This window comes from Coptis chinensis, chromosome 2 (genome assembly GCF_015680905.1).
Source record: "Coptis chinensis isolate HL-2020 chromosome 2, ASM1568090v1, whole genome shotgun sequence".
Lineage (NCBI taxonomy): Eukaryota > Viridiplantae > Streptophyta > Magnoliopsida > Ranunculales > Ranunculaceae > Coptis > Coptis chinensis.
The window spans coordinates 97,129,882-97,150,219 of NC_141457.1; the positions used below are offsets into that span (position 1 = coordinate 97,129,882).

Sequence of the window (20,338 nt, forward strand, 5' to 3'; positions counted from 1 at the left end):
GGAGGAAGACTTCTTTGTTTTCCCAAATTCTACAATTTTACTCTTTTTAATTCCTTTTCCTAAGGGCGAAAAAAAGTGACAGAAAAAAAAAATAATAAAAAAATAAGTGCGAAGGGTTTGTGTTTGATAGAAGGATAAACACTTATTTGGATATACTTAATAAAAGAAAAGATAATTTAGGAATCTAAATGTGTCTTAAATAATTTTATTTATTTATTTCAAAGTTGGGGTACGGGAGTATTTTTATGGGTGTGTCCAAGATCACCCTATTTTAACTCTCCAAATAGAAAACAATAGTTTCGTAGTTATTTTTACTGTGGTAAGTGTACAAAGCCAAGTACAATGATTATTTGGTCTATACTATAAGCATATTAATAAGGAATTAATGATTAGTGATCATAGCTTAACGAAGTGAAATGCAACTTGCTGAATCTGTTTGTCTGCAGGATCTCAAATTGTTGCTATCTACAACAAAGAGCGAATTTAAAGTCTTACAATCCCAATTGCATGATGATTTACAAGTACTAGGTATGTTCTCATTTGGAAAGAAGGTTTATGTGGAGAAATGGTGTATGTTCCTATTTGTTTGATTACAAATTTAATTTGTTATCTCCTGTTTTGACGCCTCAGACTGTGTCCCTAACTTTATAAGTTTATAAAGTGATCTCAATGCTAACCCTATTAGCAAAAAGGTATCTATGTGATTTTCCTGATATTGAGCTCTAGAGCAACCAGACCTTATATAGCCATTTACAGTATATAGGATGATGAACTTGTAATAATCGCTTATGTTCCTCCTTAGAAAGGCTTCAGTGTTCTCCACTATTGCAGGGGACAAGGTTCAAGAACTGTCAGTTGCTGCTCTTGGATATCAAAGAGTCGTAAAAGAAAATAGGGATCTTTATAATATGGTCCAGGATCTCAAAGGTTAATTTACTTTTGAAATTTTGATTATTGTCATTATTAAACTTTGAAGTAATAGGAATGAAAGGAGATTCTTGAATGTGTGCCTGGACAACAGGAAGGTCTCAAAAACCCCTGTAGTTGAAGAAAAGTTCAGGGTAGAGGACATTCCAAGTCGTCCCCGAAGATTGAGCTTGGAAGGACCAAATTACGGAAAAGATCACTTGCAGATCAGAGGGTCAAAAAATGTAGACTCCTTGTAACTTAAATCATCAAAGTTCTGAAGTACTTCTGAAATTGGCACCATGTTTTTGACCTATTTAATTTGTCTTCAACTAGTTGCAGGTATCTGTGAATGGTGCTTATAAAGCAAGAGTAGATCAGTGTATCTCTCCTTATTCTCAATACAATTGCAACAATAGCAGCAGTGATTTTAGCAAATGTGAAAACACAGAAGCCAGCAACAGCAATAGAAATCACAGTGATGGCAGTTCAGTGGCAACGGTATATGACACTGCTCCTCGTAGTTCTACTTCAGCTTGCCATAGCAGAATAAGAGGAACAGAAAGTAGGATAAGAAGACCCATCCAATTACCGAAGACACCTGAGCCTCCAACACTTCCCACAAAGGTGGTTGGGACAGTAACACCAAGTGAGTTCAGTCTTTCCAGGAAATCACAGACCCCTGGGGTCGCTATGAGCACCACGAAAAAAGGATCAATAAGAAAGTCACTCATGACCATAGGGAAGCTGATAAATGCCCCCAATAAAAGGTGAGCATACTACTGTACTCTTCATGCTCAAAACTAAAAGATCATGCAATGTGGATTTTGGTCATAGAGAAATCTTATAATCTCAAGCATTGCGTACTTTCAGGAACCAGCAGCATCCACAGTAGGGACTCTGTGCCATACCACAGTTAACGTTAATGATAAATCAACGCCCGCTGCTGATGCCAGAACTCTGAGGAGACAATCACTAACTGGTGGGCAAACTTCGGGGCTTTCTCGAAGAAGCTCTCTTGGGGGCAATGACTCTTGTGAGTATTATTTTCTGTTTCTTGTTACGGCTTTACTTCACCTGTATGGAAGCAGCTTTTCATCCTTGGCTTATATTCTTTTATAGGTTCAAAAGATAATCAAAATGCGAGGACACCTCCTCCAGCGATTGAAGCGCGAAGGTGGTTTTAGACAACAAATAACAATGATGATCATGCTCAAATTCTGACTTTTAACTCTAAAACACTTCCAACACTCGCTGGAAAGATTGCTAACTGAGATGACCACAATGAAACGTTCGACCAAGGAAAAATTACGCAACGTGGGAATGTACTGTACGTGAAGGTTTATTTTGGATTTGATCACTTGTCAGATAATCAGCTATGTTTCAATAGATTGAAGGGAGTCATACGTGTATGCCTGATTGTATTCTTTTCAGTATCATCTAATGGAAAGGTAGGGATGTAAAATTTTGAATAATAATTTTTCATTTTCTGTCAATAATAAGTTTGTAAATTTTTTTAAGTGACTTCTTGTTTGTAGGCGTTATACATTGATAACCTTTCTTAAATGAAGAAAAATGACTACGCATTTGGTATTTAATCCAATATATACGAGGTGAACAACCATAATATGGCACAAAATCAGAGACTATAGTACAAGAAGATGACAAGATATTATTTGGTGTCATTTTTCTTTCAGTTCATAAGTTCAAGAACATGATTGGCAGTCCTCACGAAACTTTGTCCACAACAACTCTGAAATATACTTCAAATATACGTGATACATACGAGCACAGAATTCATGTTTTTTGTACTGTAGGCTAAGAAAATGAGTAATCACCGCGGCCATCAAAGCCACCAGACTCTAGAGTGAAGTGTGAACTTAGCTGTGATTGGACTCCACGTGTTTGACACCACAGTGTCTCGATTCTCATGCAAATCCACACGTACAACGTTTATGCAGCATCAGCATCAACATTGTATTCACTCCACAACGTTGTTATATATACGGGTCGCCCAAACTGCAACTCAAATCTTAGCTTGAGAATCCCAAGAACTGCTTCAAAGTTTCTTGAGAGAAAGAGTGAAAAAATGGTGATGGAGAAGAGAGAGAATGGACAAGAAGAGAAAGAGAAAGAGAGCGGACAAGAGAACGAAGAGATCGAGAAAGAGCACCAAATCAAGCAAGAAGTAGGGGAGGAGAAGCAAATGCCTTTAATGTCCCTTTATCATGTATCTAGACTTTGCAGGTCTGTTAAGGATTCGTTGGATTTTTATGCCAAGGTTCTTGGCTTTGTGTTGATTAAACATAAAATGCATGAAGAGGACGGTAGAAGACGAGCTGAGAAGGGTACATCCATTGATCAATTGTTCTTCAATGACCCAGACGGTTTTATGATCGAAATATGTAACTGTGAGAATCTTAAGGTTGTTCCTACTGACTCTGCTGGTCACATGCATAAGAGAAATACTATTCTCCAACAAGAAAAAAATCAAAATTTACAATAATAACACGTTTTATTTTCCTTTCCAAAACCTATTGCATTATTACAAAACACGCTACAAGTGGCAAACCATACCCTTCTAAAAGCAAATTCATTCGCGCTTGTAGTCATCTTGCATCAGTAGAATTTCACCGACAACCTATTCACTTGTGTGAATCACGTTGATTTAGAGTGGAAGAGTTCGGAGAAGAAGAAAAAAAAAAAACCAGTTTTCTGTTTTTTCTATAACTGAATCATGTAGAGTAAACAACTTGTTTTAGTCAATAAATATTTTGGATATGCCTAATAAAAAATAAGGATAATTTAAGAAACTAAATGTATCTAAAATTATTTTATTTATTTATTTTAAAATTGGGGTATGGAGTGTTTTGTTGGATATATCCAAAATCACCTAATTGGAAATCTACAAAATTTTATTAAACATGGTTCGTTTTGAAAGACAAATGTTCGTACATTTTAATGGGCCATTTTAGAATATAGATCCAAGCAAAACATCAAGCCCAAGTAAATCCAATCCAGTCCAGCCCAGTCAAATCATATCCATTCTGGTATGTTTGTGGATGAGAAAAGGAGAAATGAGATAAAAGGGATAGAATCAAAATGAAGAAACAGAGTTGAAGAAAGAGAGCAAAGAAGAAGAGAAAGAAGATGTCAATTTCAGCATTGTTCGGTACAAGAGTGGTTTTGAAACCCAATTTAGCTCAATTTTCTTCTTCAACATTGGGAGAACGTGGAGCAGCAACAGCAGTGATAGAATGCTCATCTCGACCACAGAAAAAGGGTACAAAGCATCACATGAAGACTAGGCCAAAGAAGACTGCCAAGTGGGAATTAAAGCGTCGTCCGACTGTTTATGCCCCTCTTCCTCCTCTCCCTTCTGAATGGTCTTTCGTAACCGACGAAACCAACACTGAAGAAGCTACTGTCCAAGTAGAGAATAATGATAATGTCTAAGTCCCTGTGTTTCTTGTTTATTGTAATGTTTTGTATTTGCTCGGAATTGTGTTTTTCTTCTTAGTTCTACTCTGCTCTCGAGTTGGTATTGCATTTTATTATGTTATAGTTATCCAGTAAGGTGTTTGAGATCTGTTGCCAAAGAAATGCCAATTTCTAGAGCTAGTCACGTTTCGAAATCTGAATACCAAGTTTGAGGCCTCGCCTAACAATAATTGTAGATGAAGTTCAGTGAAAGTACGAAGTGCGTCCCTGCCATACTTTTTACATTTGAGTTTTTTCAGTTCTAAACCAGCAGTTGCCTAGTGTCAAATATGAAATATCAATGGGTCGGGTTCGGGTTTTACATTTACACCTGATGGTGCGGTGCATAAAATTTGCCAAATGCAACAACTCTACCGAAATGGTGGTACCGTTGTAGATGCTCAAACAAAACTTTCAATCACCAGTTCAACTGGAGATGTTCATGAGCTGAGTGCTACCACCAATCGCCAATAGGGAAGGTGAGAAGGATTTCAAACAACGCTTAAAACAGAATATATGCACTCATCCAAACAAAAAAGGGCTCATGTGGTTGCAAAACATTCTTAACTCCAAAGATTATATATTACTAGCCATTCGGCCCGGACTATGGCCGGACTTGCTATATAGATAGCTAAATACTCAAAAGCCTAAAGTTCACTTAAATAAATAATATATTTATATTGATAGAACGAGGTGACGTGGTTTTTTGAGAGCATTATCAACTACTCAGTATTAATGACCAATAAAACAACAGAAAAAAAAATATAATAAATAAATAAACTAACTCTCAAAATAGCACTTCATCTAAAACAAAATCAATCTACCTAGACAAAAAGAGGTGTCTTGTCGCTTCAATAAGGGTCTTGTCCAACCATATCTACCCACTAAATCAGTTTCGAGTTTTTGCCTCCCTAAATTTTCTATAATCTTCACCAAGCAAACGTACTCCACTGAAAACAGATAATTCAAATAGAAAATAACTAAGCAAGAAGAAACTTGTATGAATGGAAACTAACTTGTTAGCGCAGCTAGCTAGCTAATCTGAGAGTGAACCAAATATAGCAAATGAGAGCAATATATATATATATATTGGGGTGTAGTTAAGAAAAAAAAAAGGTTCATCCTTATATAAAGAGGGTTGCCATAGATGGGACAGTTCGAACTACTACTTAGAGTATTCTCAAAAAATCTGAAGGGTTCCTAGATCTAAAAGAATCCACAAAGGATGGAATAGCCGGACTGTGATCAGATATGGTACCATTAAGTAGGAATTATTCCACTGTAGTCTCCTGTGGAACATAGAGCATTATCCTTAATGAGAACCCTCTCAAGTTTTGACCATTTTCTAGGAGGTACATCTCCCATACTTGACCATCAAGTAAACTTGCTTCTTGTGGCTCTATGATCAAAGAGTCCTACTACATTTAAACATGATGAAAAGGGTTGAGTTTCTCTTTGTAAGACAGTCGCTGCACCCACCCTTTCTGAAGACAAAAGTGATTCAAATTATTGAAGTGATCCAAATTACCGATACATTATTTTTTTCAATTGCACACAGTCAATATGTTGATAAATATATTAGCACCATAAATTTGATAACTGAGCTCATCCATAATGAGTCAAGATCTTTATAGTTCTTGAACTTAGGACGATTAGGTTACAAAGTCTGGATATTTGTTACATTCTATTAATCGGATGTGTGTGTATGGAAACACAACAGACCCAATTAGAAATGGGACTTCAACTATTATTAAATGTATTAATACCGGACTGTGACACAACAATGTAAATCAAAGATATCACATTCGCATAAGGGGGAATGTTGGCTCCTAAAACACCCTGACAAAATGTAAGATAAGAAACACAATTGGTGGTGGGCATAGTCTCAACCGTAACACCTAGTAGTATTGGTAAATTAGAGAGTTAAGTTTAGGACCTCTTAGAACCTGATTCCATTCTTCCTTAACCACCTTGTGACTTTCCGCATCCATATAAATTACGGACAAATACCATGGGAAAACACCTAATAGCTCATATCCGTGGCTAAAAATACCGAGAATCCGTGGCATAAAGTCAATTTTTTTTATAGTGTATCATAGACATTTTTTAGAACACTAACCAAAATAGATGACACCAAGTTTCATAGGTAACTGGACATTGCACAGTCTCCCTATACTACAGTATAGAGTCAATGTTGAATAAAGAATCACCTAAGGATCTTTAAGAGTTTCAGTAGCGACCATATGGTTCTTAGCAATAAGGATCAATAATTGAAAACCAATTACATCAATCTAATCCTTGTTAAGTACATAAAGTAGCGAGCCGTCCATATGGCTCTTTAGGAACGATCCACTCTCCACTAACTATAATCCGACTCAATTTTGATTTGCATCATCTACAATTACCCATTGATGCTTGCAACTGATCTCCTTCAGAGCCCCCATGATACACCTTCCTATTTCCCATAATACACCTGTTAGTTAGTTTCTTTAAATCAGTCAATGGGCCAAAGATGATCTTTTACTTCAGCAAAGCAAGAGAACATAATATGCAATGAAGATCCAAAACATATATTAGGCTCCAAAACACCTTGTAGTTGGGTTTTCGATTTTCTGTCGTAGCTCTCAAAATTCAGTATATACTAAGAATTAAATTTTCCAACTCATCATCCCAGTCCTCAATACAGCTATTTCAATGCTCAATGACAAAGAGTACCTATTCAAGCAAATTCCAAAACAATTAATACCTCATTTTCATTGGGAAAGAAAGTTTTAATAGCAGCTTTAACTATCTCAACTAAACAAATAAATGAAAAACAAACTATGAGAAAGAGAATATATAAACAATCTTTCCAGGTTACAAAAGTGAGGAGAGCGGTACCAAAATGGGGTCACATTGTAAGAGCAACCATAAAAGTATGCCCTCAATACAGCATACAAAAAGACAGTAGAAAGAGTACACAACATCATATACAATCATAACTTTCCCATAAACCCCATAAGAAGACCCTAATCACCCTTTCAATGTCAGCGTCCCTTTTGTAAATCGCATTCCTTGAGGAAACTAAATAAATTTTTAACAAATAAATAAAACACAAAAAGAAAAGATTAAGATCTAGATAATGGAACTTGATATCTGTAAATATTGAGCCGACGGACTAACGGAGTTGTTGTTGTTGTCGTTTTCCAGTAACTGATAGTGTTTTCGATCAATATTTATTTGGTTTTTGATTTTGAGATAGAGAAGAAAGATGGGTTGGAGGAGATTTTTATTGTAAATAGATTTTTTTTTCTTTTTTTCTAAAAACAATTCTTAAAAGGTTGGGGATTAAAGGCGACTGAACCTGCATTCTATTGAAATATATCACAAATACTTCCAAGAGAATCCTCCTCCACCATGCATTAAAGGACAAAAAAGCGTCATCAGCCGCATTTGTATACTTTGCTAGCATGTATGCTGCTCAATCTATTTTCCTGAACCCATGATGAATCATGTAATTGCTGAAAAGAATGTAGAGTTTAACAACAAACATCTATTCCATGCATACATGAAGAGCGAGAGTGAGTGAGAAACCCAAATGATGAAGGGGAATATCCATGGGACACAAATGAAAATGAGTGAAACCTAGGAGAGAAAATATTCATAATTTCAGGTGGGGTTGTCGGTAACTTGGCCTGTTCTAGAATATTGTACGTTCGCTTCACAATTGACTCGTCTATCCAGCCAAGACGGTATGACATGTCGACAGCCATAACATGCACATCAAGATACAACGTTCTTCAGCACGAACAAACTAAAATTCAGAATCGATACAGTGAAAGGAACTGCGGTGGAAAATACCGTTCCGCTCAATCTATTTTCCTGAACCCATGACGAATCATGTAATTGCTGAAAAGAATGTAGAGTTTAACAACAAACACTTATTCCATGCATACATGAAAAGCAAGAGTGAGTGAGAAACCCAAATGATGAAGGGAATATCCATGGGACACAAATGAAAATGAGTGAAACCTAGGAGAGGAAATATTCATAATTTCAGGTGGGGTTGTCGGTAACTTGGCCTGTTCTAGAATATTGTACGTTCGCTTCACAATTGACTCGTCTATCCAGCCAAGACGGTATGACATGTCGACAGCCATAACCTGCACATCAAGATACAACGTTTTTCAGCACGAACAAACTAAAATTCAGAATCGATACAGTGAAAGGAACTGCGGTGGAAAATACCGTTCCAGCTGCAACTGCTTCTCCATGAAGCCACTGACCGTAGCCAAACCCAGTCTCTATTGCCTGAAAAAGAAAAATGGTGATATGTTATAGAATTTACTCAATATGATGTGGTTTTTTATTCTGACAATGATGATAGAGTTGCTATTCATACAAGGCTAGAATAAGCTGACAGGGCTTATAAACCTATTGGAATAACAAAGACTATTTTGTCAATTGAAGACGTTTTCTTCCAATGGTAGGGATTTTATCTATCTTTTATGTACTTTGTGCCTAGATCAAAGAAACTGTCTTGAGAGTTTATCTTGGGGAAAATGGCTTGGGCACAGGGAAATTCACTCATTATGTTTTCTTCGAGTTGTATCTCCATTGTACTTGTGGGGCACTCAAGTTACCTTCTTTCTATTCTTGTGAAGCATTCACCCTTTACTGACCAGGGGAGAAAACTTATCATCTGAATTTAAAGAATAGATGATAGGAAATACTTATAGAACGTACAATATTCTAGAACAGGCCAAGTTACCGACAACTTAACGTACAACCTTTCCGATTCTTGAGCTTATCATTCCACACCAAAATAACTAAACAAAGAAGTCTGTGGTCAGCTATTTTCAAAGGCTCAAACTGTATCCAATGCCTACCTCCTACTCTCCTAGCAGTGGTTTCGAGTGACTCTGCTCAGTTTCAAATTTTCGCTCCCTTTGAGAGAACTTGTCTAATCACCTTCTACGATTGAAAGTTTGAAACAACGTTGGACTCTTCTTGATTCGCTTTATGTTGGATGGATATTACATATTCACGATGGTCAGCCATCATGAACACTTCTTTAAACGGCAAATTTGAGGATGTTATGGTATAGATAAAGTTAACTATAAAAAATTTCATCGACAGATATGAGTTCTACTTTTAGGCTATTAGCCGCTACCTTGTGAATAATTAGTTTCGAATCTCGGCTATTCTTCGTTGATCTAGCAGTCTTCTTTGTATCCCAACGCCTGACTATCAACCTCAGTCCACCTTCCGCTCAGTCTTCTTTGTAGATTAAAGAATGATTTTTGTTTCTCTGGGTTTTTTTTTTTCTAGAGAGAGAGAGGCGGAGAATAAACGAAGTGTTTTGTTTTTCTTTTATTTGAGTTTTTTATATTTTGCGTTTTTATCTACTTTTGGCTACGAACAATTGAAATTCGCCAAAAAAAAGCGTAGAATTCTTTTTTTTATGTAAAATCTGATATGTCAGTCTTAGAGAAAAAAAATAGAATTCTTTTTTTTTATGTAAAATCTGATGTTGCAGTCTTAGAAAAAAAAAAGATGGCTGACGTGGGTCACTGGGAGCATTTTCCACTACTCAGTATTAATGGTCTTACAAGCTCAGGCGATAACAAAACATATTTCATTCGATTAGAAAAGGCATTGGTGCAACCATATCAAAAATCAAAGAAAGACATGGAAGAATGCATAGCAATGCTTTCGTCCCACCCAGTAAGACACAAATAAATGAGAAAACAAACAATGAATAAACATTATTCAATTCTACTTGGACGTGTGTTGCCACATCAAGTATCAAGAGTTCCATGAACAGCAATCACTTGAGGACGTGGTAAAAAATCGTGCAAGACTTGAAACACGTGAAGTTTGATCATGTGATCTATGTGCTTGTTCCAAGAAAGGGTAATACAAATCAGTAACTAAAGAAATTAAAAGCTTCTTTCATTTCGTGGCCTGTGTTAAATCCAGCTGCAAGCAGACTGCACATGACTCTGTACATTTAGATCGAGAACGCAACTCTTGAGTGCTTGTTCTAGGGGTTACATGTCAGAACATAAATTAATACTAACTTCCATCTTCCAGGCCCGTTCAAGAATTATCAGCAGGATGGCCAATGTACTTGCTCTGAACAAGGCTCAGCAGAAAATCTGTGAAAATGTGCTCATACTCGGGCACTTTAGCTAACCCTGAAGGAGTTCCAAAAGCTTGTGTGAGAACAAACAATACGCAAAGGTTGCGAATATGAGTATTTTACAGCACGAAATTTAAAGCACCATTTTGAGTTTTTGACACATTCATACAGCCAAAAGGAGTCGTGTTACAATTGGTTTAGATAAAATGTGTATGGTTGTCTGCTGACATCGGTATATTGGTACCCAAGCAAGCAGGCAAACAAATGAACAAAGCGAACAACTCAGAGTAAAACACATCTGGACGAGCCATTATATATAACATAAACATGCTAAAATTGATAAATTTTCCTAGTTGTGTCAGGTTCAAGTACCCCTATGTTATGAACTGAGAAAGACAACCAACAGACTCATTCATTGCCCTCAACATATTATATTTAAAACATGAATAAAATTACAAAACAAATATTGCTCGCACAATAATAATCTGGGATGTTTGATTCACAAGAATAAGTTTACCAGCTACTTAGATAACCAACAGCTTATAGTTGTAATTGATGGCAACTAGACAAATTGTTCTTTCAAACTGAATCTAACAAACACAAATGCTCCACTAGTTTTCCAACCATTTATAACATCGATGCAATCGAGTTTTGACAAATCAAACTTGTAAATGGCATGGAAATCATAAAAAGCAAAATTTTAATGCAGTAGAAGTGTGTAATGAAGTCGACATAAATCACGTTTCTTTATTATTGCTTACGATTCCATTTTTCAGGTATCAAAGATGAACGACAAGTGCATAGCATATATGAATTCATAGATCGAAACTTTCACTCACCAGGGAAGTAGTTGATATCAATGACATAAAATTGGTCTCTGGTGCCATGCTCTCGGATTATGTCTATGTTGAACAACCGGAGTCCCTAGACAATACACGAAAATTTAAAATAATAAATTACATATAGCAGACGCAAGAATTAAATCGATGGTGTAGCGATGAAAAGTACATGACTATTTTTTTAATTTGATAGAGAGATGGGAACAAAAGGGGGAAAATTGAGAATCACCAGACGGCGACGAAGCTCCTTTGCAAGCTTCTCGAGTAAAGGACGAGGAGGAAGCTCTGCAAGAGAATATAGCTGAAAGATTACATATCTGAAAATGTGGAAAGGAAATCAAAAAAATTAAACAATAAGAAGCAGAAAATGCAACCAAGTGTCAAGTTTCAAAGAGCTCACCAGCAACAGCAGGATCCAGATCTGCATTGTCAGCAGAAGCTGCAGCACAGGAAACCCTTGGGAATTGGAGCACGCCAGTACTATTTAAAAGCTCACGTTTACTGACATCGGGCAGAGAGAAACGACGTACAACCTTTATAGCTTCCCCAACAATATATACCTTAAAGAGAACACCTCCTAAACAAAGTATGAAAAGGGTCATCATTAGAAAATGCACTTGTGACTCATAATAAAGGTGACTAGTCCCAAAAATTATTCTAGTAGTATACCATGGTTGACGAACTCCTGCAGAACCAGGGGGGGATCAAGTTTTGACAAACAACAGTTATCAAAAGCAAGAGATAGTTCATGGGACTTTGCACTTCCATCAACAACCAGAGGCTTTGCAACTGAAACAGAAATTCCAAAACATTAAAAACATATAACTTAATTTGGGAGGCAAAAAAACAAATATTTTAACCTAAACCTAAAGATTAGTTTATGGCTATCTCAAGGATTCTAACAAGAGCCAATGCATTTGGGTTGTATGGATGTTTAAGTTATATCCAGTCATTTAGCTTTTCCCTAAGAGCTGGACAGATTGTAACTCTCTCTGCTCACTTCAGATATCTCCAACTAGTAAATCCCGAATCTTTTTTATGTCCAGCTCATACTAAAGCATGTCTGAGAATTACAAAGAAGTCTGTGAAGGGAGGATATACAGTGCAAACGTACCCAAGGGTAGCTTGAGCCCAGAATTTGCAACCACATCAGGAATTGACAGTGGATCTTTTTCATTATAAATAGCTGCCTTGGGACACCAACTTTTCCTGTACAGCAATCAATAATTTATTTAAAGTAGTCTGTAGTCCAACAAACTTAGGCTGCCCCATACAAGAATCGATGTAACAAATATATAACTACAACCAGAAAACCTTCAATGTCTTCAAAAAGTACGTAAAACTCACCATAACTGTTAGACAAGTTCAAATCAGCTACATCCTGAAGCATAGATTGGCGGTTGTATACGTGTTGTATGGCATCTGGAGGATCAAGGACAGTAACTTCGGGATGGTTTTGTCTGTAATCCTACATGAAAGATAAGAAACACAAAGCACAAAAGAGATTTAGAAACCCATTCCAGGTCGATGGACATTTGTAGGTGAACTATAATAAACTGACTAACCTCAAGAACTCGACGCCACTCCTTTCCTGATAACTGAAAAGGAAAGAACTATATATCAGCTTCTACCTTTTTAAGGGATCATATGAAGACACATAATAGCTGTGCAAACATCTACATAGATTCCGCCACAGGTGTGTCTTTTCTGCAGACACCATATACAGGCTTAATAGCCATGTTACAGATAAAGTTTACCAGATATATTCTATGTGGACTGTAGCGGAATTTGTAAATCCTCAAAGTGCCTCTCCTAAAGCACAACCGGCCGTTAAATGACAAGAAAACACACATGAAACAGTGAGAACAACCTCCACTAACCTTATGTAGAACAATATCAAAGGGGCCTTGATCTGAAAGTGGCCGGTTTTGATCAATTGGTACAAATGATATCCCCTTATTCCTGCACCACGAGTAAACACATGTTAAACCTTTGCTGTCATTCCAAAGCTGCACAAACATGAAGACATTTGCAGCTAATTTGATACAGAAAATCAATGTTGGAAGCATCTGTGAAGACAACCATATCCCTTGGCCCACCCTTGGACCACCTTAGATTAACTGAAACCTAAAATGTAAAAAATCCATCTCCCATTTCTGTGCAAAGAAGAATAAACCACAATCTTTTCCATTTCCATATAAATAAATAAAAGAAGTTGAGTGTTTCCCACACTACAGTTCACTAGTTCACTTGTCTAACTTACTCTACAACTCATGTAAATAGTTGACTAATAAAATTTCTCACTGAATTATAATATTATTAAGAGAATATATAGCAGAATATTCCCTCCTAAGATGCAGCAAAGAAATGAATATTCCAGAATCAACAGTAACATCAAACTGAGACACATGGTTGACATGTTTCCTCCACGTAACCAATTCCTCATTCACAGGAAAAATTAAAAAAACAAAAACCAAACCTTTCCAAAGAAATTGACGGTGTAATAATTGAATCATCGAAAAGAATAGATCGGAGGTGTTAGTTAATTTACCTAGCTAAGCCTTCAAGTTTAGGCTGCAAGAAGCTTTTAGTTTTCTTGGATGTCAAAGCATAACCAACTACTAGTTTCCTTCTCTCTTCTTCTTTACTAAACTTTTCATCATCAATATCAATTGAACACAACCTCTCATTCTCTTCCTCCTCATTTCTATACGATATCTCCCCGTTCAACCTCATTATTACCAACACACACAATTTCAATTCAATAAAAATGCCAAATTTTATACAACAATGACTTAAAATTTTAATTTACAAGCAAACCCTAGAAGGGAACAAAAAAAAAATAGATAAGGGAATAAAAAGAGGAACGCTCTGGTTTTTTATATATATATTTTTGAAGGTGTGTGTGGAAACAGTAGAGGATGAGTAGCAGATAAATACGAGCGAAGGTTCAGTGGGAAACAGTTTTATTATTCCGATAATATCCTTTACTCAAAACAGATACTTACGTAATTGCCACTTGATTCTTTTTAAAAAGTTTTATGTCGCATTCCTTGTCTAATATATATGCCAAATTCTAAATAATGTATATTGTCTACCACTGACTTAGGTAAGATTAATTGGCCTTTCCAAGAGTTGGGAGAATGACAGGTCTTTTGGCCAAGCAAAAAAAAATAGGTGGTTGTAAAAGAGTGTGGGAACTGTTGGCAGACATTTTATAAACGTGATGTTGGGGGTGTGGGTTGATGACTTTTGTGTCGTTGACTCAATTCCAGTATCTTTGTTAACGTCGTGGGGTCCTAACATTCACTAGTGGGTGTTCAAAATACTTTCATAGATTCTACTCTGTATATATATTCTACTAAAAAACTATTACGAGCTAATTGTGAGGTAGTTTATTTGTGTAGTTGATGAGTGGATGGATGGGTGTAAAAGTATAAGAAAATTAGTCTCCTACTACATTGGACTAGGTGTGGTCAATAGTCTGGTTTTCGTCCGGTCTCAACTCTCTATAGTGAAGTAGGAATCACGAACCGTTTAATTTTTAAAATTGTGGACCCTTATCCGAATCTCGGGTTCCAATGGGTACCTACCAATTCCGGTTTTTGTGATCTGATCTCATAGTGTGTTTGGTAACTAAAACTAGAAACTAATCAAGAATATAATGGAGTTGGAAATTATTGGAATGGAATCTATTAGAATAGAATTCGATTCCAACATACAAAATGTGTGTTTGGCAAATATTTATAAATCATCGGAATTCAATTCCTACTTAAATTTTTGTATTTGGTTGTCTTATATAATCCTCTAACAAACTCCAACTTTTAGTTTATTTCATTTCATTTTATTTTATTTTCTCCATATTTAGATTAGAAATAAAAAATTAATTCTCGTAGTCTAGAATTCCATTGGATTAATAAAAGGAGTTGTGGTGTGTTTGACAATTAGGATTTTAGAGTGGAATTCAAAATATATTTTTGAAAAATTAAGAATCATTCGTTTTGGCAACCTTTTCAAAGACTTTGGAATGAAAAACCTCAAATCCCAAAATCAAAGAATTGTAAGTTTCTATAGGGGCAAAAACTTGAGATTTTCTATATATTTAGGAATTTTAATTACTTAAAATTATAAGTCTTGAAATTATATTTTAAATTCCAATTTCATAGGAAAACTTCCAAACAGACCCAACACAGGCCATGCCTCCCAAACAGGCAAAAAGTGGGTGGTCCACCAATGATTTCAGTTAATTCCACTCTTCAAGTTTAATTCCTGGTAAACAAACGCACTCTTAATCTAATATACAATTTCTATTACAAGAAAATAGTCTAAAGGACACCAGTTTTTTTAGCAACTCACAAGGACACCGATTTTCGGGCCATATCTATTATCTATATACTAAAGCAGAGACCTTTAAAGGAGGATTTTCTCTCTCCTATGTGGCACTCTAATATGAGAGTTAGCTTTTTTTTCTATCTTATGTGGCACTCTAATATGAAAGATCTTCAAGAGTTTGAGTGTATTTCTAATTCTTATATTTGGAGAGTTTGAGTGTATTTCCAATTCTTATATATTTGATCAAATAAAAAAAATTACTAAAAAAAATAGGTGATTTGTAGAAATATGAATCAAACACTTTTAGTGATCCAATTCTTATATATTTGATCAAAATAAAAAAAAATTAAAAAAAAAAATAGGTGATTAGTAAAAACTAATTTATATTTGATCAAATAAAAAAATTACTAAAAAATAGGTGATTTGTATAAACTAATTTCCTATTACAAATCATACAATTTTAGTATATATGATAAAACACCTAATTTATTTGAATATATCCTTAACATGGCTTCAAAATATAGTTAAAAATAATTATACAAAATATATAATAGAAAATGAAAAAAAAAATAACGGCAAAGCAATAATGACAAATATTTTAAAATATATATAATATTGAATGAAATTAACGACAAAAAACAATTAATGGGAACGGAAAACTGGATGCAAATGCATCGAACTAACCTCAAATAATATTTAACGGGAAATCGGAAACTGGATGCAAATGCAAGCATTAAACTAATCTTAAAAAGTAATTAATAGAAAATCGAATATGGATACAACCGCATTAAACTAATCTCAAAGAATAATTAATGAAAATCAAAACTTGGATACAAATACATCAAACTAACATTAAAAAAATAATTGTCGAAAATCGAACTGGATGTAAATGCATTGAGCTAACCCTCAAAGATTAAATTAACGGGAAATCGAAAACTAGATTTAAATCAGATTGAACTAACCTCAAAGAAAAATTAATTATAAATTGGGAACATAATACAAATCGTGGAACTAATCTTAACAAATAATTAAGGGAAAATCGAAAACCGGATGCAACCGTGATTGAACTAATCTCAAAAATATAATTGGATGCAAAACCTCAAAAAATAATTAACGGGAAATCGGAAACTAGATGCAAACTCATTGAACTAACCTCAAACAATAATTAACGGGAAATCGGAAACTAGATGCAAATGCAACTTTATCAAATAATAAACAAGAGAAATCGAAAACTTGATGCAAATACATCAAACTAATCTCACGTAATAATTAATGTGAAATCGTAAACCTGGATGCAAATGCATTGAACTGACCTCAAAAAACAATTAATAGAAAATTGGGAATTTGATGCAAATGTATTGAACTAATCGAAAAGAATAATTAACAATCAATCAGAAACTGGATGCAACTGCATTAAACTGATCTCAAAAAATAAATAATGGGAATTGGAAATTGGATGCAACTGTATTGAACTAACCTCAAAATATAAATAACGAAAAATCAGAAACTAGATGCAAATCCATTAAACTAACATCAAAACATAGTTGGGTTATATGTTGTGGGAATGTCTCGATAAGTATAGTTTTGCATTTAAAATGATGTTTATCTTATCTCTTTTCGTATGATTGGGAACTCTTTGCTATTCAAATAGCTTCAATATATATGAACTTCGCCTTATTAGGCAATCTCACAAAAATTCAATCAAACTTCTATTATTAAACAAAAAAATGAAGTTGAAGAATTTTATCAAAGGTGAGTTATTTTTTAATGGAGAGTGAGGTTTTCACGTTATAAGAAATTTGGTTGAGTGATCAATATAATATTAATATATAATAGTTATGCATATTTACAAATATTTTTAGAATAATTAATATAACAACACCCGTTAAGTAGATAATCTTTGAAGATTTCACATAGTGAGTCATGCATAATTTAAAGAATAATTAATCTAAATCGGAAACTAGATAATCTTCGATGATCCCACATAGTAAATTAAGTATAATTTACTTTTTTATGTCATGTTTTCAATGACACTACGATGGATTAGTAGAAGTTGGTATTACACACCACATTGGATAATTATAAGGAAATTGGAAACTGGATTCAAATACATAACCGAGCTCAAGGAGTAATTAATGGGAAATCATAACCTTTATTCAAATTGCATTAAACTAATGAGAGAGTAACTAACGGATAATTAGAAATTGAATGCAAATCCTTGAAAAAATATTTATTGGAAAATCGAAATGGTATGCAAATACATCAAACAAACCTCAAATAATAATTAATGAGAAACTGAAACCTGAATGCTAATGCATTGAACTTAACTCAAAAAATAATTAACATAAAATCAAAACCGAAATAACAACCGCATTGAACTAACCTCATAAAATAATTGGTGGGAAATTGGAAACTAAATGCAAAATGCATTGAAATAACCTCCTCAAAGAATAGTTAACGGAAAATAAAAAACTTGATATAATTATATCGAACTAACCTCAAAGCATAAATAATCAGAAACTAGATGCAGATGTATTGAACTAACCTTAAAGAGTTATTAACAGGAAATCGGAAACTGGATCCAAATGCAATGAACTAATCTCAAAGACTAATTAATGAAACATTAAAAAATGGATGAAACTACACTGAATTAACCTAAATTAATAATTAACGGAAAATTATAAATTTGATGTAACTGCATTGAACTAACCTCAAAAAATAATTAACCGGAAATCAGAAACTTGAGGCAAATGCATTGAACTAACCTCAAATAACAATTAACATAAAATCTAAAATTATATGCAACTGCATTGAACTAACTTCAAAGAATAATTAACGGAAAACTAAAAACTGGATGCAACTGCATTAAACTAAAATCAGATATTAACTAACGGGAAATCAAAAATTGGATGCAAATGCATTGAAATAACATAAAAAAATGGTTAACTAGAAATTGGAAGTCGGATGTAACTGCATCGCACTGACCTCAAGGCATAAATATCCACTTTTTTAGCCTTCTCATATGAGTAATTACAAGTAATTATGAACCCAAAACGAAAATGAGTTTATAAAAATAGACTCTTACATGTATGGAAACTGTATAGAAATTGTAAACTATCGAACTAACCTAGAAAAACAATTAATGGGAAATCAGAGAACTGGATGCAAATATATTGAACTAATCTCAAAGAGTAATTAACGGGAGATTGGAACCTGGATGCAAATGCAATGAACTAATCTCAAAGACTAATTAACGAAACATTAAAAACTGGATGCAACTGTACGTACTGAATTAACTTTAATGAATAACTAACGGGAAATCATAAAGTGGATGTAATTGCACTGTACTAACCTCAAATAATAATTAACGGAAAATCGAAAACTTGATGCAACTGCATTGTACTAACTTCAAAGAATAATTAATGAGAAATTAGAAACGGGATGCAACATACTATATTAAACTAACCTCAAAGAATAATTAATGGAAAATCATAAACTTGGTGCAAATGCATTGAACTAATAACCCTAAAACATATTTGTATTTTATGTAGGGGAAATAAATGTCTCGACAAATATAATTTTGCATTTTAAGTATTGTTTATTATAATTCTTTTTATTGTGATTGGGAATACCTTGCTATTCAAGTATCTTCAATATTATCTTCGGCCAAGATTGGGCATTCTCACAAAACTTCAATTATTAAACCTAACAATAATAAAAAAAAAAATCGATTAGTTTTATCAAGATTTGGTGCTTCCTTTTTATAGAGAGTGGTGCAAGAAATTTAAATGAGTAATTAATATAATTTTCATATCTCATAACTATGCATAGTTGCTAATATTTTTAGAATAATTTAATATAACGGCACCCGCTCAGTAGGACACGTTCATATGATAAATCTTTTCAAGTGGGAGTAGTGTATTATTTGAGGATATGGAAACAATCAATCTGTTTTAGTGATTTGTACACATTAGTACGTAAGTTTAACGGTAATGATTTACCGCTAAATCACCATAAATCTAATAAAACTATTATACAAGCTAGATCGAGTTTAAAATAATTTTATTTGAAAATTACAGATTAATATTCTAAACCACAAAGTGAATAGACTATCTCAATTTGATCCCTTAGTTTCCAAGTACTTATGCACCATAATTGCTGTTCATTAATGTATTTCGGTTTATTTTCAATAAAAATATATTCTGATTCAAAAATTTGCCGCTAAATCACCATAAATCTAAGAAAACTATTATACAAGCTAGATCGAGTTTAATATAATTCTATTTGAAAATTATGGATTAATATCCTAAACCACAAAGTGAAAAGGCTATCTCAATTTGATCCCTTAGTTTCCATATACTTATACATCATAATCGCTGCTCATTAACGATATTTCGGTTTTATTTTTAATAAAAATATATTCTCGATTCAAAATTTGCCGCTAAATGACCATAAATATAATAAAACTATTATACAAGATAGATCGAGTTTAAGATAATTCTATTTGAAAATTACGGATTAATATCCTAAACCACAAAGTGATGAGGCTATCTCAATTTGATCTCTTAATTAGTTTCCAAGTACTTATGCACTATAATCGTTGGTCATTAATGTATTTCAGTTTATTTTCAATAAAAATATATTCTGATTCGAAAAT

The 20,338-nt window shown here is 34.1% G+C and overlaps 2 protein-coding genes and 1 long non-coding RNA gene across 3 annotated transcripts; 2 read left to right on the plus strand and 1 right to left on the minus strand.

The window, feature by feature from the left end:
- The first annotated feature begins 302 nt into the window (after positions 1-302).
- Positions 303-2,426, plus strand: LOC147519380 (uncharacterized). The gene is made up of 6 exons (XR_015214220.1): positions 303-528; positions 832-927; positions 1,022-1,151; positions 1,243-1,676; positions 1,780-1,942; positions 2,029-2,426. It is a non-coding gene; the product is annotated as an uncharacterized LOC147519380 (long non-coding RNA).
- A 569-nt stretch (positions 2,427-2,995) lies between these two features.
- Positions 2,996-3,412, plus strand: LOC147519381 (glyoxylase I 4-like). Its single transcript, XM_086594125.1, has one exon. It carries the CDS (start codon positions 2,996-2,998, stop codon positions 3,410-3,412), a length of 417 nt encoding a protein of 138 aa, XP_086450251.1.
- Positions 3,413-10,235: 6,823 nt separating this feature from the next.
- Positions 10,236-14,256, minus strand: LOC147519382 (inositol-tetrakisphosphate 1-kinase 3-like). The gene is given in 11 exon segments (XM_086590984.1): positions 10,236-10,565; positions 11,350-11,434; positions 11,579-11,634; positions 11,750-11,926; positions 12,019-12,138; positions 12,464-12,521; positions 12,524-12,558; positions 12,697-12,817; positions 12,915-12,947; positions 13,230-13,311; positions 13,901-14,256. Coding segments are annotated over 11 exon segments (1,050 nt in total). The 5' UTR covers positions 14,086-14,256; the 3' UTR covers positions 10,236-10,467.
- Between the last annotated feature and the right edge of the window lie 6,082 nt (positions 14,257-20,338).

Excerpts from the sequence above, each read along its gene's own strand:
- LOC147519381 (XM_086594125.1), top strand. The coding sequence starts at position 2,996 with ATGGTGATGGAGAAGAGAGAGAATGGACAAGAAGAGAAAGAGAAAGAG.